This window comes from Polypterus senegalus, unplaced genomic scaffold, assembly GCF_016835505.1.
Source record: "Polypterus senegalus isolate Bchr_013 unplaced genomic scaffold, ASM1683550v1 scaffold_3778, whole genome shotgun sequence".
Lineage (NCBI taxonomy): Eukaryota > Metazoa > Chordata > Cladistia > Polypteriformes > Polypteridae > Polypterus > Polypterus senegalus.
This window is the reverse complement of record NW_024377350.1, coordinates 1-25,000: the sequence shown is the minus strand read 5'-3', so window position 1 is coordinate 25,000 and position 25,000 is coordinate 1. Positions and strand designations below refer to the sequence as shown.

The following is a 25,000-nucleotide window of genomic DNA, read 5'->3' as shown; positions in this document are numbered from 1 at the left end:
AAAGGGATTGATGAGGAGCAGGCTATAGAGGATTGGAGCACCTCTGAGGAAACCTCAAGGACCTTCATTGAAGCACAAAACCTTGAAATCCAGCAGAGTCACAAAGGAAAAATAACCCATCAGTGTGCTGAGTGTGGAAAGACGCTCACCACCACATCAAACCTCAAAGTGCACCAATGCATTCACACTGGAGCAAAATTATACAAGTGTCCTGAGTGTGGGGGGACCTTCAGGTGGTCACTGCAGCTCAAAGATCACGAGAGAATTCACACCGGAGGAGAACCATCTCAGGATTCAGATTGCAGTAAGTTTCTCTTGCATTTGCCGTAATTTGAAGTTCATTAGAGAATTCGTGCAGGTTTTGAACCCAAGATTTGAAGACCTTCCACTTAGTCAAGAGATTGTTTTAGGTGAAAACAAAAGTGCAGGTCAGTCAGTCAGTCATTGTCCAACCCGCTATATTCTAACACAGAGTCACAGGGGTCTGCTGGAGCCAATCCCAGCCAGCACAGGGCACAACGCAGGACCAAATCCCAGGCAGAGCGCCACCCCACTGCAGAACAAAAGTGCAGGGTAATTTAGAATTATTACAGAGTCCCTATGGGGTGCACCGCCAGTATTCAGCCAGATGGTGTCAACAGGGTGGAATGGATGAGTGTACAACAAGAGCTGATGTCACATCACAAACTTCAACATGACTTTTAGTCAAGTATCACATCACATTTGACTTATGCGGTTAATAAATCTTGTGTTGGCCAATCCTCCTGGTGCTCCACACACACAAAGAACAGCAGGACAATTAAAAGAGACAATTACAGAATGACAATCGAAACCAACAGAAATAACATTAAGACACAAAACATAATTAACAACAACAATAAAACACATAATACACAAACATTCACACTAATACATAAAATACATTTGGCATAGTCGGCAGGATTTGCACTGTGGCACTGCACAGTAAGATGGGGTCTGAATAAGAGATAGAGAGAGAGAGTTCAGCTGATGTCACCAGGAGGAGCTCTGCTCTCAGTGTTCAAAAGAAATGTCTACTTGGCCAAGGCCAGGAGTTCTCCTACTAACTCAGGCTGATCAGAGGGCCATTGTAATCCAGAGGTTGTAGATTTACAGTTGGCCACCAGTACAAATCTGCTACCTGGAGTGAGTCTATGGCAACATACTCTCATTTCTAGAACATTCCACAAAATGTTGCTAACTACAGTATTTGTCTTAATGAACATCTCATAGTATTTTAATAGGATCTTCTGTAGAGGAATATTTTTAGTGTGGGGTTTGCAACAGATAGAATAAAGTTAAAGTCTTTAACTTTAAGTGCATCTTCATCAGTGACTGTCTTGTTCTAATATTTTTCTTCTCCTTATCCAGAGTTTCCAAAATGCTCTTCATGGGACACAGAAGAAACGTTTCATCTTGGCCCAAGACTGGAGACTGAGTCAACACAAAGAGTTGCAGATTCTGACTTGTTCAAAGCTCAACCACTAGCTCCTCATCAAATTTCTAGTTATGTTAAGCGAGAAGATATTCCAGATTTTCCTGACGGGGTTTCAGACAGTGGAAGGAAACAAGAATCCTACAGCATTAAGAAGGAGGAGTTCATTGATGTTAAAGACGAGGTCTCAGAATTGGCGCTTACTGTTAAAAAAGAAATGCTTACTCCAGTATCCTCATCAGAGACATTTATGGGCTTGGATATGTCAGATCATCAAGAAATACACCAGAAAATTCCAAAAGAAGAAAAAACACATCTATGCACTGGCTGTGGAAAGAGTTTCATTTTGGATGCAGGCCTTAGATTCCAACATACAGAACAAGTCCCTTACGAATGTACAGACTGTGAGAAGACTTTCAATCGGCATCATCAGGGAGATCACGCACGGGACAAACCTTACCAATGTAACGAGTGCGGAAAGAGTTTCAGATTTGGTGCAGTCCTCAAAAATCACCAGAGAATTCATAGCAGTGAGAAACCGTACCAATGTAATAAATGTGGAAAGAGTTTCACACAGAGTACAAGCTTTAGTCGCCACACGAAACTTCACAAAGAGCAACCACCTTGCCAGTGTGAGCTGTGTGGGAAGACGTTCAGCCAGCGAAGATATCTTACATATCATCAGAGAACCCACTCAGGAGAGAAAGCTTTCCAGTGTAATGAATGTGGGAAAAGTTTCAAACACAGTGCCAGCCTTAGAATTCACATGGCCATTCACACAGAGGGCCAGCTATGCCAAAGTGAGCCTTGTGGGAACACTTTCAGCCATCAACGATATCTCGCACCCCATCCAAGAACTAACACAGGGGAGAAAACTTACCAGTGTAATGAATGTGGGAAGAGTTTCTTACTGGGCACAGGACTTAGAAATCATAAGAGAACTCACACTGTAGAGAAACCTTACCAATGTAATGAATGTGGGAAGAGTTTCAAACAGAAGGCAAACTGTTTCATTCATATGAGAATTCACACCGGAGAAAAGCCATACCAGTGCACTGAATGTGGGAAGAGCTTCATGTGGCATGCCCACTTTCGACTTCATTTGAGATACCACACAGGTGAAAAGGCGTACCAGTGCAGCGACTGTGGGAAGAGTTTCACACACAGGTCAAATCTTAGCCAACACCAGAAGATTCACAGTGGAGTTAAACCTTACCAGTGTGAGGAATGTGGGAAGGCTTTCACTTACAACACAAACCTTTCCCAACACCGCAAAGTTCACACGGGAGAAAAACCTCACCAATGTAACACATGTGGGAAGAGCTTCAGGACGATATCAAACCTCAAACAGCACTCCACATTCCACACAGGCCAAAAACCTTACCAATGTAACGAATGTGGAAAGAGTTTCTGGAGGAAATCGTGTCTGAAAGAACACGCAGCATTACACACGGGCGAAAAGCCCTTTCACACTGGTGGAAAACGTTTACCGTGTAATGAATGTGGAAAGCAATTCACTAACCTGGAAAATCTTCGGCGTCATTGTAAAGCTCACCAAACAGAAAGACCTTACCAGTGTAACGAATGTGAAAAGACATTTAAACAACGCGGACACCTTTTGGTTCATCAGAGGTCTCACACAGGCGAGAAGCCTCACCACTGCGCTGAATGTGGAAAGAGTTTCACACAGCGTATAAACCTCGTAAATCATCAGAGGATTCACTCCGGTGAAAGACCTTTCCAGGGTGCAGAGTGAGTGAAGAGTTTCAAACAGGCCTCTGTCTGCTGAGAGCACCAGAAAATGAATGCACAACAGAAACGTTATGAATGTTGGGGGTCTATCACCTGAAGTGCACAGCGTTGACGTCATCGGTGAATTCACAGGTTCAGATCCATCAAGACGGAGCACTAACACATATGGAGAAATGAATCCTAACAGAAACCTTACGAAAGTGATGAGTACCGAAGGACTTTTAGTCAGATTGCACCTTCAAGAATTTATAAAACAAATCACACGGTAAAGAAAAGCCCAGAAAGAATGAATGAAGATGTGTGGACTTCTAAGCTAAGCTGCATTAGATCTTCATCAAGTTGGACTCTCAATTCTTTACTATTTAATGTTTTTGGCTTCACTTTACAAACTGTGTATTAAAAATGTAAAGATTAAATCATTACAATATACATATTAATCACAAAGCTTCCATTACCTTGAGCTGCCGAGCTCCTGGAATGATGATAGAAATTTTAGCTTTTTATTTTCTCATAGCATCGAGTCTTCTGTTCTGTTCTGTTTCTTTATCTGTCCCCCTGTGTTTCCATAGTCTAATCGGTGAGTTACTGTAAATTGGGACAGTGCACCACAGAACGTTTAAAATGCACCAATCGGGAGAGGGTTAGGGTGGGATTTTTCACTGCGATACCCTCAGAGATCGTCATCATCTCACAAAATACAACCATAGACTCTTCGTAAAATTTGAGCCTCACAGCCACCCGCTACCCAAGAAAATCGCAGGACTATGAGCTGCCTAAACTGAAACAGCAACAGATCAAGTTTAGTAATCAAACGGCTTTGAGGAGGAAAAGAGCAAGTCGGAATCAGAACGGCACACTGTAGGCACACTGTCCGGGAGCAGTGTGGTTCTTGCCTTGCACTTGACACAGATTGGTATTGTGTGTCGGTCACCTAGTGTTTCTAAGATGATCTACCCCTTGCACCAATCCTGAACCTAACCCCAGGGGGTACGGCCCTAAGCTTAAGATGGGGGGAGTCAGCCCCAGGAGATTAATGGCTTTTGAGGGGGTTATTGTGTGATATGTGTTTTGTAAGGACAGATAAAATAAAGAATGGGCATGATAATAGGTTAGAGAGTAAATGAAATCAGGGTCATAACAATAGTGAATAGGAATACCTAATTAAAAATATATATAGGTGGTCAGTTTAGAACTGTTGGTTATGTTCTTTTTATATCTTCAGTTAACTGTTTGATTTTGAAGTAAAAATAATTTGTATTTTGTAAATTATTAACAAAGTAATCAATAGTCTAGATCCTTATAGAGGACTGATTGTTTTAAACAAAATTAAAAATTTTGTTACAAATGTATAACGTTTAAGATAAAATAGTTATTTGTGGAATACATAGGAACAGCTCTGATAAATGTCAACAGACCACTATATAAGTAGATGGAATAATGAATCCTGATTAAATAATTTTTTTATACCTGGAACAGTGTACCCCATGCATTGCCGCAAGGCTATCATCCCCTACCCTAACGCCTAACTAAAAAAGACCGTTCTGGGAGTGGCTAAATATTATAGTGTATATACTGTGGATACATACAACATTTTTCACTTCGCTATAAAATCTGGAAAGGTTTCTTTTTGTTCTTATAGTAAAACTACCAAGTATGAGGTCTGGTCCTACGAGTGAGGCCTCGACTTTTCAAATCTTTGTTAGACTAGATCATATACAGCATTTGTAAATGCATATTACATATTATAGGAATGTGAAAAACATTTAACATAATTTAGAAAAAAAAAAATTAAATTATAATTGCCAGTAGGTGGCAGTAACACACCTTAAATCAATAAGGCGCTTTTAGAAACGCGACGTGCGAATTCCGTGGCACTTCACGCGCACATGCGCAGAGGCACTTTCCCGCACGCTCCCTTCTCCTCTGCGGCGCTCCGTGTTTCTCTGTTGGTCCTCCTCTGCAGTTCACAGTAATAACAAATGCGCAACTTTTAAATTGTTCTCAGCACTGAAATGTACTGAGGACACTCCTAAAGATCGTAAGAAACCGAGAGCGAAATCGACATCATCAGAGATCATCCTGCGAAAACTTGAAGAACATCTGCAGGAGTTGAAAGCACTTGAGCGGGCGACTCCGAACAGCCGATACTGAAGACGAGCGGCAGACGGACGGGGTCGGACAGCACTGGGGGGCACGAGCTAAAAAAGGGAGGCGACTGGTGGACTAAATTGGACTGGAAGAGACGGGGTAAGAAATCTGGATGCCGACGAGTTGAGGGGCCGCTGGTGATCACAACCAGTGAAGAAACTGAAAAGAAGAAGGAAAGACCTCATAACTGTAAGGAAGAACAACAGAGGGGCTTTATTTGTGACATTTGAACACATGTTAAAATTACCGTTTCCAAGTTATTCGTGGCAACACTTGTAGAATTCTAAAGATAAATAAATTATAGGGCAGTACGTTGTCGTGCATTATATTTACATATTTGGATATCAAGTGCTACTTCTAGAACATTGTAGGGCTTGAAGTGTTTACATTTCTTTTGTTTTTCCAGTTTGAGCACAGACAGGTGAAGTGTGGCCACAAAATGTCAGTGGCACGATCTGAGCCCACAACCTCAGGGTTTAAAGTCCAAAGCAATAAACAACATCTAACATGAAAAGTACCAAATAACTCCTTAAGGTCTTTTCTTAATGAGGGGAAAGGAAGAAATGTGAAAACCAGCTCTGTAACTGTTATGTCTCGCTGTCCATACAACCTGCATATTTCAAAGTTAAGGAGAGTCATCTGGTGTGGATTTTGGAGGACAGGCTGTCATCAGCTCATGAAGAGTGTAGAAGAGCAGATGAACCTATGAATGAGGAGACATTAAGAATTGAACTAGAGGATCAGAACACCCCTAAAGAAACCTCAAAGATCTGCCAACACCTTGAAATCCAGCAGAGGAGTTACACAGGAATAAAATCCAATCATCATATTCAATGTGGAAAGACGTTCTCCAAAGCATCAACCCTCCAAATGCACCAACGCCTTCACACAGAACACCCATATGTGTGTCCCGAGTGTGGTAGGACCTTCAGGTGGTCACGGCAGCTTAAAGCTCATCGGAGAATTCACCCTGCAGAAAAACTGCATCAGGGTTCAGCCTGTGGTAAGTTTTTCTTGTCTTTGGCCTAACTTAACGTTCTTTAGAGAATTCAGACAGGTATTGGACCCAAGATGAAAAGATCCTCAATTTAGTCCTCAAATTCTTTAAGGTGAAGCAAATAATGTTGAATTGTTACACAACTGACATGGGGAACACTGACAATGATGAAATGGACCATGTCATCAATATGGAAATGACAAGTAAACAACAAAAAGTGACATCAGAACACAAGACCACCTTCTTCTTCTCCTTCTTTGTCTTCTTGTTCTTCATCATCATCAATCAATCAATCATTATTGATCATGAACTTTTCCTACTTCCATGTGGGGTTGAGGTGCCACATCAACATTCTCCAGACAGCTCAGTCCTTACACCTTCTCTCCAGTCAGTCCTTGTTCCTCCAAATCTTCTTTTATTTTCTCTATCTGCCTCCATTTTGGCCTCCCTCGCTTTCTCTCCCCCCTGTACTTCCATGTCCATCACTCTTTTGCCCATAGATGCATTGTCTCTCCTCATCACGTGTCCATATTATTATTTTTAATAACCCCTTCTCCTACAGTAGACACCCAAACTTTGTAAGCAATGTGAACGAAAGTTGCTTCTGTGGCCCCTCTGACATTAGGAGCACCTGAAGCTTAAGCTTCATTAGTTTCATAGCAGATCCATACCTGTTCAAATCCAAACCATTAACACGAGAAAAATGATCTTTCAAAGACTTTTAGAAATCCAACAAGTAGGGCAATGGAGAAGTCAACATGGCCACTATTTATACCATTGTGACGACGACGATTATCAGTGAAACTTTAGTGTGGTCATAAGTGACATGTAGTGACAGAGCTACATGCCAACATAAAAATATAACAGAAATGGTGTGCCATTAAAAATTAAAGCAAAGATGTCAATAATTTCTTATTTGAAATACAAATTTTCTATCAATGGGTTAAGCATACCACCAGGTTTTTTAAGGAGAAAAATATGAAGAGCAAGCTTTGTATTGTCCAGAAAACTTGAATTTCTTCAAAAAAAAAACAAAAAATTTCAATTAGCGTAAGCGTCCCTAATTTGGGAAGTTCATAAGAAATGTCATGATTTAATTCATGAGGTACATGTACATAATAAAGAGGAAGTATTGCGTCAGATATTTGAAATATGATGCTGTGTGTCTCACTTTAGTTGTTTAAAGTCTAGATATTCTCTTTTTTAATAGAAATGTGTCATTTTCCTCTGTCTGATACAGGATGAGAAAGGATGAAAAGTCAAAAATATTCATAATCAGCGACCTCAAAATAGTCTGAAATGATGCCCCACATGCTTATGGCAGCTGCTAGTGACAGTGAGGGACGAAGATGGATTGACAATGAGAGGAGGACAAGGCTGCCAAACCAGGATCCATCACCCCCAAGCCTGAAAGGAAGGGAGAACGATGGATTCTATTCTTATGATATTACAGCTCATTGTTAGTTGTTTCATTTGTGTTTTAAATGTTCATGTTCCTTAATTGTCCTGAGGGTTTTCAAGAGTGGTTTGGAGTGTTCAGGTTTTAGTGTGGGTGTGGGAATAAATGAATAAATGTGCCCAACAGGACTTTTCTCCTGTCTTCCAAGACAGCAGAAAAGTTTGAAGGAGTCTGAGGGGTGCTAAAGAGACATCTGTGGGTACCAAATGGAGGTGGCAGAGAGAGAGAGAGAGGACCCCCGAAGTCCATGGTTGGTGTTGGTGACAAAGTCAAGTCAGGTGACTCAGAGCAGATGAGACATGAGGTCGTTCAGGGGGCTGCAGACTCAATACAATACGGCATGAGGATGGAGTGAGTGGTGGAAAAAACTGGACTACCTGGAATACATGGAGAAACTGGGAAATCAAATGAACCAAATTAGCAACACAAGACCCAATGAACTTCACACAGACAACCATCGGCTTCAGGATTCAAACCCAGCATGCTCAATCCATGAAGCATCAATTCTACTCATTGCTCCTTGCTATTAAATGTTACAGGAAAATAATTCTTAAGGAATTTTAAAGAGAAATTCCATACATTTATTATTTCTAAGGCACACCTCCAAATATTGTTAACTAAAGTCATATTGAAAATCCCATAGCATTGTATAGGTTCCTCTGTAAAACCTGTGAGGAACACCATGTGAGGACTGGCATTCTGGCCTGAGCTGTGCTGGGATCCTTACCTGACTGGAACATCAATGGCATGGAAAGATGGAGGAAGGCAGTTTGCTCAAGGTATTGTATCCTCCAAACTGATGGGTGGCAGCCCCTCAGGGTTTTGGTGCCACTACAGATTCCCACGGGGTACACTGGAAATTATATTTTTTTGCCTAAGCTCTGTTGAGCTCCATGGGTGCTGTTAGGGGGCACAGAAGGGACTAGTAAGCCCAAATTCAGTGGGCTGCAGCCTTACCCAGAAGTGCTCTCGGGCCACAGTTTTTGAACACTGAAAGTACTCCTGGGATTTATTTAAAAAGGAGCAGCCATGCTTCAATCTGGGAGTCAGAGTAAGAAAGAGGTGGATGAAGTTTGCTGGAGGAGTGGAGGAGGATGAGAGAAGAACACAAGAGTGTTACTGTACATCAGCATTGTTAATTGTGGTTGTGGTGTGGGAAACTCTTCCTTAGGGAGTTTCACACAATAAAAAGCCCTTTGCTATTGAAGAACTTGTGTATGAGCCTATAGTGTTGGGAGTTGCCCCCTGGTGACCACAAAGTATATTTTTAGTGTTGGGTTGCTAGTGACCATTTGATCTAATTGTCTTTTTTTTCATCCAGAAGGATTTTCTCGGGACACAGAAGGAACACCTCGTTTTGGCCCAATGCTGCGGACTGAGCTGACACAAAGAGTTGCAGATTCTGACTTTTTCAAAACTCTACCTGTAGCTCATGATGACTTTTCTAGTTACATTAAGCAAGAAGACATTCCAAATTTCTCTTATGGCATTCCAGACAGTGGAAATAAATAGGAATCCATCATCATTAAACAGGAGGAGTCCATCAGTGTTAAAGAGGGGGCGACGGAACTGGAACTTTCTACTACTGCTAAAAGTGAAACACTTACTCCAGTATCCCAATCAGATTCTGTAGACAAGGACTTAATTAACGATTTGAAAATGAAGGAGATCAATTTGAGAGGGCCTGATAAAAGTCTGGTCTTAGGTCTCAAGGCTTCTGAGAAGGAGAAATTGAAAATGAACTTCTTGAAGAGGGGGAATGTTAAAGAGCTCCATGAGTTTGAAGGTGCTGGTGAGCTTCACATTCCTGGAGACAAGTCTAAGGACTCGAATATATTAGACACTCGTGAAATACACCGGGATAATGACAAAGAAGAAAAAACACATCGATGCACTGGGTGTGGAAAGAGTTTCATATTTGAGTCAACACTTAGACAGAATATGATAAATCGAGCAGGGGCAATCCCCATTTAGTGCACTGATTGTGAAGAAGCTTTAAATCAGCGTGAACATCTTACACATCATCAGAATATTCACATGGTGGGAAGGCCTTACCAATGCAGTGAATGTGGAAAGAGTTTCAAACAGGACTCAAACCTTAGACGACACCAGACATTTCACACAGGAGAAAATCCTTACCACTGTGATGACTATGGGAAGAGTTTCACACAATCTATCAATCTTAGGTATCATCAGAGAGTTCACACCGGGGAAAAACCCTACCAGTGTAATGAATGTGAAAAGGCTTTCAGCCTGAGTCCTTACACACCATCAGAGAACTCACACAGGAGAAAAACCGTACCGGTGTGCCGAATGCGGGAAGAGTTTCAGTCTGGGTAAGAGCCTCAAATATCACATGAGGAATCATACAGGAGAAAAACCTTACCAGTGTCATGAGTGTGGAAAGTGCTTCAAATCAGACACAAGCCTCGGGTATCACCTGAGAATCCACAGAGGACAAAAGCCTTACCAGTGTCATGAATGTGGAAAGAGTTTCAAGTCAGACTCGAGCTTTAGGTATCGCATGAAAATTCACACAGGAGAAAAACCTTACCAGTGTGCCACGTGTGGAAAGAGCTTCAGACTGGGTGCAGTCCTGCGATATCATGAGAGAATACACACGGGAGAGAAACCGCACCAGTGTAACAAATGTGGGAAGAGTTTCGCACAGCGGGCAAGCCACAGCCGCCATTGTCAAGTGCACCGGAGAGAAAAACCCTTTCAATGTAATAAGTGTGCAAAGGGTTTTAGACAGAGATCAAACCTTAAACGACACCAAGCGTTTCATGCAAGGGGAAAATAAGACAATAGCAAGAAATGCAATCAGACATATGCCAGATGTGGAAATACAACTCTGAAATTGTGCCAGAGGTCCTGGGATAATCAGGAAACTAACAGGCCCTGTCAGTTATCATCACCCCATAAAAGGAGGAACTACTGGGAAGAGTCCACACTTTCTTTATTGTTCTTTATGTCTCCTTATACAATTTCTTGCATTAGATATTTTTTAGTTTTCACATAGCCCTTAGGGTCAGAGCGCAGGGTCAGCCATTGTACAGCACCCCTGGAGCAATTGCAGGTTAACAGCCTTGCTCAAGACCCCATCACAGAAGGATCTTCTTTGGCAGTAACGGGGATTTGAACCGGCAACCTTCAGGATACCAGCGCAGATCCTTAGCCTCAGAACCACCCGTCACTGAGCCCTTCCTAGATCACAGATTTCTCTGCACCATGAAGGCCTGGAAAGTTTGTGAGGGAAACAAGAATGCAGCAAAATGTGAGGAAAATCTGTCAGAGTCTGCAAGAAACCCGCACCTTGGAAGAAGGCCAGCAAGACCACAAATCCGAGCCATAAAGCCAAAGCAACAGTGTGAGTGCCTTGGAGTAGCTGAGAGCAGATGGATGTGTGGCCGGGCTGTTCACTCAAGACCACCATGACATCTAGCAGAATGTGGAGGAATGCCAGAGCTGATAGAGAGACCCAAACACGTAGACTCAAGGCTGGCTTGGCTGACATCTACTTAACACTGCCTTGAATACTTAAGCAGTTCATTATTTTGTGTGGTTGTAGGAGTTAAGGCTTTGGACTTCAAACTCTGAGGTTGTGGGTTCAAATCCAGCTACTGAGCAAGTCACCTTCCTGTGCTCCAGTTGGAAGAAAAAAAAAAAAAACAAGAGGCATATAATTAATGGTATCTCTTAAAAAAATGTGTAAGTCGCCTTGGATAAAGGCATCAAATAAATAAATTATTATTATTATGATTATGATTATGATTAATAATAATAATAATAATAATAATAATAATAATAATAATTTGTCGACATGTTAAAAAAGACATTAAATCTTCTGTGATTCCATGTTGTATAACAATAAATGTGAAAACGTTCCAAAGGTGAAGACTTTTTATAAGCCCTGTGCTGTAGTGTGGATCTTTACCTGGCACCTTGTCCAGGGTTTGTTCCTCCCTTGCGCCCTAAGCTAGCTGAGATAGGCTCCAGTACCCTCCGTGCTCCATAGGACTATACAGGTTAGACAATGACTGACATATTTACCTGGCATTGTAAAGATAACACAAAACAATCAGGCAGTTCTTCTTGAAACACCAACCAAATATTACAGCAGGCAAAAAATGCATCCTCTGAACCTGATCCTTCTCCTTTTTGCAAGGGCTGATTGAACAGTTTGTAGACTGATCGGGGTGCCAGCGTGCTGTGGCTATGGGGACATGAAGGCTGGCACCTTCTGAATGGACATCGGTGCCAGGTTTCTCTTTAGCCTTTGAGCTGTCACACCAACCTGTTAAAATTGTAATGGCAGCCGTGGGCGATGTTTCCAGATAAGTCTGCAGTTCCAGCAGTGTGGGAGTTTCACCCCAAAACGTGTCAGTGAGCCCCAAATACGAGCCCCATATTCAATCCACTGATTACAGAATTATTTTTCTCTTTTGATACTTCTTAACCTGTAATAAAATATAACTAAACTTGTTCAACTTTGTAAGCAGTGGTTCCAGAGGCAAACATACCATAAATTATAGTAAAATAAATGACAACGTGTATACAGTATTATGCTGCAGATGGAGAGCGCTTAAATGATAAGTTCGGGATTTTTTAAGTCAAAGTTATTTCTTCAAAAAGTTATGGAGGCACAAATGAGGCAGAAGTACAAGAAATAGATTTTATTCCACAAAAGTATTTTAAAAGATCTAACGGTTTTTGGTGCAAGAATATTTGCAGTGATAATTACGGTCTAAACAAAATGATATCCAAAACACAACGATCCTTTGGTGAAAACAGTAAAGAAAAAATATAAGTGCAAATATGAAAGAAAAAAGAAAACAACGGCTCTTACCCTCCTATAACCGGTGGGGTACAATCAGTCCTTTTAAAATACCCAAATAAAAAAAAAAAAAAAAAAAGGCTCTGAATCGGCCCTTTTGTATTAAACTCCTACCAGGTAACAATTCAGGAGTCTTCCCAGGCTAATAGGTGCCTCGATCTACTCCTGGTTACATCGCCAAGCGCTTCGCCACCCAGCTCTCGGTCAGACTGCTGCGCCTCGCTTACTCCCCCCTCTCTCTCTCTCTATTCGATCGATCGAAACAACGACCCCATCCTGTGGCCAATGCAGTCCTTATAAAGAAAGAAATGTATTTAATAATAATAATAATAATAATAATAATAATAATAATAATAATTTCTCCAATTCGATTAGTACTCGCATAGGGATCTACCACTTCCACTTAGTACGGGGGTCGTTTATACACACCAAACCGTAAGCGTAATCAAACATAACTTCTAACACAAACTCACAACAACCTCCAAGTTTAAAACAATACACAATGCTACGAAAAGTGATTCTTTACCATCAATCAACGAAACGCTAAAATCAACCGACCTGACGCTCTGTCTTTCTGCGCTCCCGTCTGTCTGCGCTTGCGCGAAGCCTCCGAGCCGCATATAATTTTGCCGGTCGGCATTCTAAACTAAAGTGCGCGAGGACCACCAATGCTCCAAAGATGATGGCAGAACGACGGAAATTTTAAAGAAAAACCGATCGGTAAGACCATTTTTGTATTTACCATGCTGTAAAGTTCTTGATAGTACCTTAATACGGTATAGCGGCTGGAAGATCAGTGCCACTGTAAGGGCATAATCCACACGCACTTTGGGGTGATGAGTGGCGAGGCGACAGTTCTGTATATACCCGTAGTTTAGTAATGTTCAATAAAGTCTTTTTTACCTGCATCGAGAAACTGTTGTCCGGCGTGTTTTCTTCCCTCGCAGGGTGCAACTCGCGCTCGCAAACATGAAACGTCTTGCATTCTCTGCGCAGGCGTCACTGTGAGGCTATCACGAGACTTATACACATGTGCCACGCGAAATTGTGTTCTGAAGTTTAGCGATTTTTACACATAAAAAAGGAGAAAATAGATAGCCAGCTCTGACGTTTTAGCTAGGACCCTAGGAAGCCCGGTTTAGGGGCTCAAACAGAAAATAAAAACATTAACAACTTACTGAATCCCTTTCAATATAAGAAAACATGCCTTCCGTGTATGCGACGCATGTTTGTGACACCAAAATGGATCCGAAAATAATCTCTTTGTCGCGTATTTCTTTCAAGGCCAGGATAGGTTTTCAATACCTTTGTGCAAATCCTCACAAAAATGCAGAAGTAAATCACATCAAAAGCAAACCCTTGGCATGAACAGTTTACTATGATTTTGTCATTGGAGTGGAAAGCAGACCCCCTTGGATGGGTTTGGTGATGGCGGCAGGGTGAAAGGTTATTGCAGAAGAAGACAAAGGCTGAGGTATTGGGCACAGCTGGCCTTCTTTTAAAATGTGTGAATCTTGTAATACTTTTTTGCTTTTCAGAAATGACATGTATGAGCTGTTTTACAATGTGCGTGTGTAATCGCAAGATACGCATCAGTATTAGCCAGCTGTCTTGGCTTGAAAAATGGATGTATGCTGCAAGTTTTATACTTTAATTTTCCGTTGAAGCCTTGTGCCTCATATGGTTCATTGTAAAATGCCTGGGCTAACTGTGTCTTTTTTAAAATTTATTGAAATCACTTAACTTTAGAATATGGTGTCACATGGCAGAGGCTCCCCAACTCCTATACCCCCCTGCTATGTGCCATTGTGAAGATGGGGTGCTGAATGCACCCCATGGAGACGCGGTCACTCCTCCAAAACCCCCTCTTGAACGGTGATACAATGAAAAACAAATACATTTTTTATTTACCTCGCCTTTGCTCGATCAGTTACTGACTTGCTGCTGCTGCCATGCCGTGTGATCTTCATCTTGTGCGGTGCTTTGAAGGTTTAAAAGCCTGTACAGCAGCTGTCCTTTTGTCTCACTGCCTTGTCTCTCTTCTCCCCCAGACATCCTCAAACACTATTTGATCTCTTTTCGCTGTTATGTTATTTCACCAAGTAATATTTTCTGTGTCGGCATGATGGTACAGTGGTAGATGGACAGATACTTTATGAAGGTAGCGCTGCTGCCTCGCAGAAAGGAGACCTGGGTTCCCTTGTAGACATGTTTGAAACTACTAATATTTTTTATGACAGTTCCAAACTGATTGATCATTGATGGAATTGCAATTCATGTAAGCCTCCCCCCACACACACACTCACTCATCACATCCCAAGAAAATGAATTCTTGGCAGTAATCATCTGTATTGGGTGCCTGGCAAGAGCCAAGTCCAAACAGTGCCTCACACTCACACGTACTCCAAGGGCCAGTTGCCAGTTAACCTGAATTACACTCATTGGCCAAAACGATCGTGGACACCACTCAAATGACCGCATTCAGACATTTCCTTGTTAACAGGTGCAACAATTTCAAGCACAGAACCATACAATCACCGATGTACTGTAAAACTTTGGAAAAGTGCAGTGACTTTAAGAGTGACATTGTCCTAGATTGGAGCCAGGGGTTAATGGTGATCCTCTCCCTTGTCAGGGTATTTTGTGTGTGTTTTAGGGACATTTTTTAGAATTTATTTCTTTGATCTTTGAGAGTGAAGTACATTTTTGCCCAGGGTAACCCGAAGCCAGTCACTCAAGAAGAAGTTAGGCTGAATTTTACTTCACATTCTCCTGGGTTGGTTGGTTGAATCCTGGCCACTTATGAGATTAAATTGCAACAGTTTGAATGACCTTCATTTATTTATTTAGCTATCTTAATTTATTCCACAATATCTTAAAAACCTGCGGTGGGCTGGCGCCCTGCCCAGGGTTTGTTTCCCACCTTGCGCCCTGTGTTGGCTGGGATTGGCTCCGGCGGCCCCGAAGCCTGTAGCCTGTGACCCTGTAGTTGGGATATAGTGGGTTGAATACTGGATGGATGGATGGATATATGAAAAACAGACATTTTACATATTGTGAGCATACAACCTACATGTGGACGATGTCTTTCTAGAAATGTTCCCATTCATCACACTCTTATGTGTCTTCTCCTGTATGAATACTCTTTATGGCTACACGTTGTCTGAAACTCTTCCCACAGGTGTGGAGTGTCTGGTGCTGTCTGAGGTATGACCTCACTTTAAAACACTTTCCACATTCCTTACATTGGAAGGGTTTCTCTTCTGTGTGGAATGCCTGGTGTTGTTTGAGGTATGACTTCTGTTTGAAGCTCTTCCCACATTCGTTGCACTGGTAGGGTTTTTCTCCCCTGTGGACGTTTTGGTGTCGGCTCAGATTTGCTCTGTCCGTGAAGCTCTTCCCACATTCGTTGCACTGGTACGGTTTTTCACCTGTGTGAATTACGAGGTGACGTCTAAAATATGCACTCCAGATGAACGTTTTTCCACATTCATGGCACTCGTAGAGTTTTTCTCCGGTGTGAACTCTCTGGTGATATTTAAGGAATGCCGCCTGTTTGAAACTCTTTCCGCATTCAGTGCACTGGTAAGGATTTTCCCCTGTGTGGACTCTCTGGTGATGGATGAGGTGCATTCGCCGGTTGAAAGCCTTGTTGCAGTCGGTGCACTGGTAAGGTTTCTCTCCCGTGTGAGTTCTCTGGTGGTGGATAAGGTGTGTCCTGTGATTGAAACTCTTTCCACACTGGTCACATTGGTAAGGCTTTTCTCCCGTGTGGTTTCTCATGTGATATCTAAGGTTTGTACCCAGTATGAAACTCTTTCCGCACTCCTTACACTGGTAAGGCTTCTCTCCCGTGTGAATCTTCATGTGATATCGAAGGCTTTTGGCCACTTTGAAGCTCTTCCCACATTCGGTGCACTGATGTGGTTTGTCTTCGCTGTGAAGATCCTGATGTATTTCATGATGCGGTAGTTTATGACATTTCTCTGACGTTTCATCAGGAATCTGAATCTCACGACTAACTTGGGACTTTTCCCTTTTCCAGAAATTCATTTTTGGTTTCTCCTCATCTGCACCTTCACCTTCAGACCCAGAAGCCTTTTTCTGCACCACCTCTCTCTTAACTTTACAGATGGAGACTGTATCCTTTAGTACCAAGTCAGTCAATGATACCGAGGCAACCACTTCTTTATGAGTGGAAGAATATTCCAGCTCTACGGCTTCCTCTTTAACCGGGATGAGCTTGTCCTCCTCCTTAACCCTGGTCAATTTCATGTTCATTCCACAGTCTGTTTCCCCAGAAGATAACACCGGAATGTCTTCTTGTTTAATATAACCAGGAATTTGATCATGGAGTCCTGGTTCTTTTTTGAAAACGACAGAATCTTCAAGTGGTCGTGCAGGCTCAGTCTCCAGCTCGGAGCCCAGATGAGGCGGTCCTTCTGTATCCTGGGAGGAGGCTTCGGGATATTCTGGGAAAGGAAAATGAGAAGTGAGAAGACTAATGGAGAGAGGAAGGAAAGCCTGCAATAAACCTGTGCTTGAGAAAAAGATTCAAATACTATGGGATGTTGATTAAGACCACTTTAGTGGAGCTACAAGAACGACTGACAAACCAGTCGGCCCACCAAGCTGATTGATTTTCTGTGGTTGTATGAACATTTGAGGGGTCACTGTGGCTCGGTACATACCACGCAATTTAAACTGCTTCACCCAAGCATCCATCCATCCATCCATTAGCCAACCCGCTACATCCTAACTACAGGGTCATGGGGGTCTGCTGGAGCCAACACAGGGCACAAGGCAGGAAACAAACCCTGGGCAGGCCGCCAGCCCACCGCATCACCCAAGTATGTTCATTTTTTTTTTTAATCCTATTGTGACTTTGGAATAATGGGCTATCCTTACAACACTTAAAAAAATGAAATACAGTGATGGCTGTAATCAGAATATAAGTTTAATGTCACTGTGCTCTGTGCAAATATTTTAGATCTGTTTTTCTTTTTGGGCGGCACAGTGGCGTAGTGGTAGTGCTGCTGCCTTGCAGTTAGGAGATCCGGGTTCACTTCCCGGGTCCTCCCTGCGTGGAGTTTGCATGTTGTCTGTGTGGGTTTCCTCCCACCGTCCAAAGGCATTCAGGTTTGGTGCATTGGTGATCCAAAATTGTCCTGTGTGTGTGTGTGCACCCTGTGGTGGTCTGGCACCCTGCCCAGGGTTTGTTTCCTGCCTTGCACCCTGTGTTGGCTGGGATTGGCTCCAGCAGATTGCCATGACCCTGCAGTTAGGATTGGTGGATGGATATTTTTCTTTTCTTTCTAAATGCACAGCTGAGGCAGATTTAGCAAATTGGGGCTCAGCATTTAGAACTGCTAGGCCAAACATAGGACAAGATAGACAGAGACAAATGGGCAACGTGCACTATTTCTGTGTGTTAAAGTCACCATGAAATTGACGCCTCTCTTTTCCTTGTTTAGAACGGCATGATTTACCTAAGTAAGGGCCTGCACGTGGAGAAAGAGTATAAAGCCTTGGAACATTGCCCAGCACACCTTTGAAGCCCACGGACAGATGGGAGATAACGTCATCCGATCCTGAAAATCCTCCCAGTGCAGCAATGAAAATGGCAGACTGTATACATCGGGGCTCCCACTTCGGTGATAGTCTTGTTATGGCTTCCTCGTCTATTATGCCACGTAAATCGTCATTAAAGAGAGCTAAGTTATTTTCTCTTATGTGATTTCTTACCGCTGGGTATCGCCTTTTAATATTATATCTATATAGTTTTGGGTTACTTAAGACGCCGCAATTACAAAAGAACTTATTTCAACCAGGGAGCTAGCGACCCCTAGAGGAAAACAATGGCAAAAACATTGCGTTTTTAAACAGCAAAGGCAAAATCTTATAGAATGGCTGAAGAATAACAATCAGCACACTCCTTCATCCTGGCACTGGATTGGCAGACAATTAAATGGTTTCACCGCTGTGTGCATTTTGATACAATTTCAGAAGAACCCGTTTTCCACGTAACACTTACCAAAATCTAACACAGTAACTGAGAAAAAGGTGCAGCATTTTTAAACACCAAGGCAGCCGATGTGATCATAAGCACCCTGAGTCGTGACTGTGGCACATTCTTTCATGCCCTCATTAGACTGGCACTCAGTTTAAACTGCTTCACTGGTACCTACTTTGAAGGTTTTTTTTTTGTATCTAAATTCAGAGATTGGATTACCTTATAACAGCATTTATCAACCTTTAAGTATTTGCGACCCGAGCCCACTAATACCAATGTGTTCTTTTTTAATTAATGATATATCATAGATGCATATTTTATTATACATACTTCACTTATTATTTAACTCTATATTTATTTTTCTAGTATCAGAATGTAGTTTAAGTTAATTTGCTTTGGTTTCAATAGATGGATTTTTCATATTTTCGATTCTTGCTTTCTTTTTTTTTCACATCTTCGCGCACCCCTAGGGGGGCCGTCCCACAGTTTGAGAACCACTGCCTTATAACATTTACCAAAATACAAAGAGAGATAGAAAAAGCACAGCATTTGTAAAAGGCGAGCTCACGTGACGCGATCCTGTGAACGGCTGAAGCACAAATGAGCTGTCTGGCTTGTTTACGCCTTCTCGACATAATCGTTTGCGGTTGATGAACTGTTTGCCATACTCCTGAGTAAAACGCGATGCATACTCAAGATATTAGCACGGAGATGATGGCGCAGATGACGTATCGATGTGCATCGATTCGGAGGACAGACGCGTTCACATTACAGTTCAATAGCGCAGGTCACTTAAGAATGTGAACCGTCAAGACAAGCAAATCCTATCTTTGTGAAAAATCAGAAATTAGCATTATGAGGCTTGTAACGCGAATGTACCCTTAAAGTGCTTTACTGGGGCATTCTTTGATTTTTTTATTGCAATTTGAAAGAGTGGGTTTTCCTCGTAGACTTTGTAAAAATAAAATAGCGCGATGTAAAAAGAGCATTTGTAAAGAGTATGAAAGTATGAGATGCAATTCTGTGAATGGCTAAGGTGCAACTGCGCTGCAATTCGGTCTGGCAGGCAATTAAACGACTGGCACGCACGTTGAATTTAAATAAATAAATAAATGCAAATTCATAAAGAGTATGCAATGAATTTGAATAATGACTTTGGTTACAAATTTGCAGCTGTCGCAAAAACTAACTTTGAGAGATAATGAATTGCGAATGGATATACCTGGAAGTGTCATTCACGTTCACTTTACATCCCCCGTGTTTTTAACCTCCGCTCCATCTCCTGTTTCTGCAGTGGACTTTAAGCTGTAGTGATGTCCAGACAACTTACCGCACTCTGAACCCTGCCACGGTGTTTCTCCTCCGTGAATTCTTTGATGAGTCCTAAGCTGCAGCAGCCACCTGAAGAGTTTCCCACACTCGGCACACTGGTACGGCGTTTCTCCCGTGTGAATGCGCTGGTGCGCTTTAAGGTTGGACGTCCGGCTGAAAGTCTTGCCGCATTCGGTGCATTCGTAGGGTCTTTCTCCCGTGTGAATTCTTTGGTGATCCTTCAGGCTTGAGGCCATGGTGAAATTCTTCCCACATTCGGTACACTGATTGGATTTTTTTCCTTGCGTTTTCCTGAGAGTCTTTGAATTTTCTTCCGAGGTGTGCTGATCCTTTACAGTTTGCTCCTGTTCCAGTTCTTCATCGTTAGCTTTCTCTTCTGATTCAGTTCCTAATATCCCCTCATTCAGTGGCTGATTTTCGGACTCACATTCTTGCTGAGATGATGACTGACTGCACTCCAAAGTCCATCCCAGGTGGCTCTCCTTAACTTGGTGGTCAGTTGTCAGATCTTCACCTGCAGACTGCTCACTTATAATGCCTGATGAAAGTTCAATTTCTGTAACCTCCACTTTAATTTTGAGTTCCTCCTCCTTCTTAAAACCGATTGGCTCCTGCTTCACACAATCCTCTGAAACCCATATGTCCACTTGGGTGTCTTCATCCTTAATGTCTCCATGAGGCTGCTCAGTAAAGTCTTCAGTTTTCCAAACTTCTGGGCCTGCATTTCTGTCTTTATTCTCACTGTAAAAGGCCAAAGCATCCAAGGGGGTGAGGACCATCACCTCGGTACCTTCAGGTGGGCCTGTGTGGGAAGATAAAGGTGCAAATCTTAAAAACACTGACTTAGTTAAAATGAGTTTAAAGATATTTGGATCATCTCCATCAGGCCAGGTATTCTCCAATACCCTTATAACAATGAACATTTTTGTTAGCTGTACACATTGAATGAGTTTTATATGAGAGATAAAAATCAGTTGGTCAGTCAGTCGGTCATTTCCCAACCCACTGTATCCTAACACAGGGTCACGGGGGTCTGCTAGAGCCAATCCCAGCCAGCACAGGGTGCAATGCAGGAACAATCCTTGGCAGGGAACCAGCCCACTGCAAAATCAAATGGTTTACATGTTTAATGGAAATCCATTGAGTTCAGTCAGTTAGATCTGCATCATGAGTTTGAAGTACCTAAGGTAACACCAGACAGCATTAGGAGGTGCTTCATCCCTAAGGATGCTTCTGAAAGCAACACCAACCCAAGAACTGTTTGTCAGGAGCTTCACGAGATGGGTTTCCAGGGTCAGGCTTCTGATCCACTATGTGCAATCCCCAGTATCGGCAGTAGTGGCGTAAAGCACACCACCATTAAATTTTGGAGCAGAGGAAGCGTGTTTTCTAGAGTGATGAATCATGCTTCATTACTGGCAGTGTGATGGACCAATCTGAGTTTGAACGCTACCTTCTGGACTGCATAGTGCCTGCCGTAAAGCTGGGTCGAGGGGGGATAGTGGCAGGGTTTGGGCTCGGCCCCTTGGTTCAGCTAAAGGGGACTGTTAATGCTGCAGCATACAAAGTCATTTTAGACAATTGTGTCCTTCCAACATTGTGGCAAAATCTTGGAGAAGGACCTTATCTGTTTCCGCATGACTGTGCCACCGGGCACAAAGACATGGAGGAATTGATTGGCCTGCACAGAGTGCTGATCACAACCCTGCTGAACACTTTGATCTGAAATGCTGACGGTGAGCCAGGTCTTCTTGTCAAACGTCTGTGTCTGTCCTCAAAGACACATGGAAACATTTTGTGGACAAAAGAGTGGAGACTTGTTTTAGTCACAGGGGTGAGGTTTGGGCATCTTCATATTATTTCTGATGGTCAGGTGTCCACAAACTTTTTACCATATAGTGTGTGTTTGTGTGTGTGTCATATTTAGTTTATTTGTGTCATATTTTATTTATTTTTGGATCTTCTGTAAAATTTTAATTTCCCCTTGCGGGAAAAATAATATCTAATAAACCACCTGTTGTGATGTGAGATTTTGCATATAACTTGATAAATGTTTTGTATGTCTTTATGTAGAATTTAGGCAAACCAATGTAATTTAGTGTTACTTTGGTGAGAGGCATTTGTGTTTGCCCCCCTTTACGACGAAGTCTCTTTCTAATTTTATGACAGGATTTGGGGGGATGTGTCTTAACCCAGTTTGAGTATTTCTTCTCTAAAGTCTTTTCCCCCATCCCCCACACAAAGCCAGGTTAGCGTAATATATGGTCCTGGTGGGGCAGGAGATACGATGTTCTATTCCCCCATTGGTCTGAGGTATGGCTGTTTGGAATTGGCTTGTCTCAGAGGCCTTCAAGTACCATGATGTCCTATTCGCTGTAGGGAGTTGGACAGAAAACCTATAAATCTGCTTGCTCAACCACATTCTCTCTGACTGACCCACATATTATGAAGAAGCATCTCTCTTGCTAACCTGTGATGATGAAGACAACACAATGAAGAGCACAGCTCAGCAGCCATATTGAACAGACATGTGGCTGAAAGCTGAGCACCAACGATGCTTTAACTAGAGACATTTGAAGTAACTGCAAGTCTGTGTGCCACCTGAATTACACATCACCATTTTATCAGGTTGTATGGTTGCCAATATTCAAATGTACTTTGCATTTTGTTATTATTTATGAATATTATCAGTAATACATTATTTTATGTGTAACTTAACTCCTGCTTGTCTTTTTACTACATCTAATTGCCTGAGTTTGTAGATATAGAAGAGAAGGTGGCGAGAAGTTATATACAGTGGTAAGTCTGTGAGATTAGGTATTCTAAGGCTACATATTAATAATACAATAGGGGACAGTAGAGCAAAATATATTACTCTACCAAGATAAAACACCACCATAAGATTAACAATGTTCGGCTTTGTGATGAACCGGCGCCCTGCCCATGTGCTGTTCCTGCCTTAAAAGTGACACTTGCTAGGACAGGCTCCACTGCTCTGGATGTGCGGTTTAAGAAAATTGATTTTTTTGAAGAGATAACCTGAAATAATTTAATTCATTAGTAACAGAAACTGTTGGAAAATTGCCCCCTTTTTGAAAAGTAGTATTCCTGACACCCCTTTTAACACACTTTGCTTCCAGCTTTCAAAGTCGGATCACACCGCTAATTCACCTGCAACTTCACAATTAACGACGGCACTGTGCGGGAGCCGAGAACAGCGCGAACGACTGGCCATACATGCGGTGTCACCGTCGGGCATTACGGCGTCTGGCAGTCCAGCATGCGTGACATCAAAAAGGCGGTAATACTTCTTCATAATCCCCACAACCTCGCCTCATTTCGGGTGTAAACTCACCCCGGTCACCGCACGTCTCGTTCATGTCAGCGCGTGCTCCGTTATAAAGTGACTCCACGGTCCCTGAGGCACGATTTATTAAACTTTCGTCCCCGTCCTCTTCCTTCGATTCATGCTTAGCTTGCAGCGGCCGGTGCTGCATGGCGAGACGGTCCTCGGCCCCGACTTAAAAGTTACGGGTTGTCCAGAGAGTTTATAAGCACAGTGCAGGTTCTGACGACTTTACACCTCAATGCTCCATCCTGTGCCTCACTGCGTGACCCTTAAGACGATCACTAAAATCCTCCTGCGCTCCAACTGGACAAGACAGTATCTGCAAACTGTCCTAAGGTATTCTGTTTTTGAAAATTATTGCATAAAGGTGTCGTGCCGAAATACAAAAACATAAAACCAGAAATCCTTCCAAACTGTCTTCATGCAGACAGAATTTCCCACTTGCAGTTTTCTTCCTAATTGTGCGTGCATTCGCAATAGATTGAAATGGGGAATTCGAGCAGCCGCGTCCGAACGCAGCTCAAAATGCCCGGAAGAGACACTGCGCATGTGTACATTAAGGTGCGAATGAATGCGCATGTCACACACTGAACAAATTATGCAGCGCACGCGTCGTGTCCTTCAGTCAGATTTCAGACTCGGACAGAAATGCGGTGCGACAGGCAAGAGCAGGGTGGCCAGACGTCCAATTTTTACCGGTACAGTCCGGTTTTGAGGCTTTGCATCCGGATTAATAACTGAAATTCAACTAAATGTCCCGTTTATGCAGGCTGCCCATTCTATAAAGGTGTATTGTGCAGCAAACACATCCGTAGAACTAATATCACGAAACTCTAAGGGGGAACTAATCCCTGCCGTTGATCGCTTGATTAATAAATTGTGTGACTCTTACTTAATGTGATTGGATCATATTAGGTAAGAGCCATGAAATGAAGCCCACTTGTCTGAAATACACGGTGAGTGTTGTTAGGTTATGAAAGGCAATCAAAATCTGTGGTCTTAATGAATAAATAAATTACAATTAAATTAATAGATACATAAATAAATAGTCCCAAGAAGCTGATATCAGGGTGAGTTTACACTTCCACTGAGAGATCAGCAGTTCTAGAAAGCTGAGCCTGGGGTTCATTTAAGAAGTTTACTTCGTCAAAGTTAAGCTGATTTAGTATATTTTACCAAAGAAACTAACAAACTGACGCTTTATGATAACATAATGAAAGATTCGACTCGACAGAATGTAAAAGAGGAAAAATGCAGGCAGATACTAGGATTTTAGTCGTCACACCCAGAATTTGTTTTAAAATCTTAATTTAATGCATGCTATTGTTGTCATTTAACATAATGATTTTTGTTATATCTATAAAGTCGTGTATTGTCGTTTATTGCCTTTTTATATTCGTCTTTAACAATAGCAATTAAATATTTCACTCTGTTTTGTGCTGTGTGCATTGCATGTGACAAATAAAATTTAATTTGATGTGAAACCGTTCAGAGAAGCACCGGTGCTGTCAGGCAGCTCGTTACCGTCTGTCTTAAGGCGGTCAACTCGTCGGGCGGTCGTGTGGCTTTGTCAGCCTTTGTGAATTTTAGTCGTGTAATGTGACATCCTCAAGGCATACTACAAGTGTGACAAGCCGCCCGGCTGATGGCACTTTCAAGT

At 42.3% G+C, this 25,000-nt stretch overlaps 2 protein-coding genes across 2 annotated transcripts; one reads left to right on the top strand and one right to left on the bottom strand.

Moving 5' to 3' along the window:
* The first annotated feature begins 6 nt into the window (after window positions 1-6).
* Window positions 7-3,284, top strand: LOC120519301 (zinc finger protein 501-like). Its single transcript, XM_039742427.1, has 2 exons — window positions 7-304; window positions 1,390-3,284. Exon 2 carries the CDS (start codon window positions 1,671-1,673, stop codon window positions 3,207-3,209), a length of 1,539 nt encoding a protein of 512 aa, XP_039598361.1. The 5' UTR covers window positions 7-304; window positions 1,390-1,670; the 3' UTR covers window positions 3,210-3,284.
* Window positions 3,285-15,641: 12,357 nt separating this feature from the next.
* On the bottom strand, window positions 15,642-23,864 carry LOC120519302 (zinc finger protein 678-like). Its single transcript, XM_039742428.1, has 3 exons — window positions 23,347-23,864; window positions 19,990-20,793; window positions 15,642-17,118 (listed from the first exon to the last, which is right to left on the bottom strand). Exons 1-3 carry the CDS (start codon window positions 23,486-23,488, stop codon window positions 15,764-15,766), a joined length of 2,301 nt encoding a protein of 766 aa, XP_039598362.1. The 5' UTR covers window positions 23,489-23,864; the 3' UTR covers window positions 15,642-15,763.
* Window positions 23,865-25,000: the final 1,136 nt, after the last annotated feature.

What these genes read in the sequence shown, in the direction of transcription:
- LOC120519301 (XM_039742427.1), top strand. Translation starts at nt 1,671, where the DNA reads ATGCTTACTCCAGTATCCTCATCAGAGACATTTATGGGCTTGGATATG.
- LOC120519302 (XM_039742428.1), bottom strand. Translation starts at nt 23,488, where the DNA reads ATGCAGCACCGGCCGCTGCAAGCTAAGCATGAATCGAAGGAAGAGGAC. An exon ending in CGAGACGTGCGGTGACCGGG is followed by an intron (nt 20,794 to 23,346) that starts GTGAGTTTACAC and finishes CTTCCCACACAG; the next exon opens with GCCCACCTGAAGGTACCGAG. An exon ending in GTGGCAGGGTTCAGAGTGCG is followed by an intron (nt 17,119 to 19,989) that starts GTAAGTTGTCTG and finishes TTCCTTTCCCAG; the next exon opens with AATATCCCGAAGCCTCCTCC.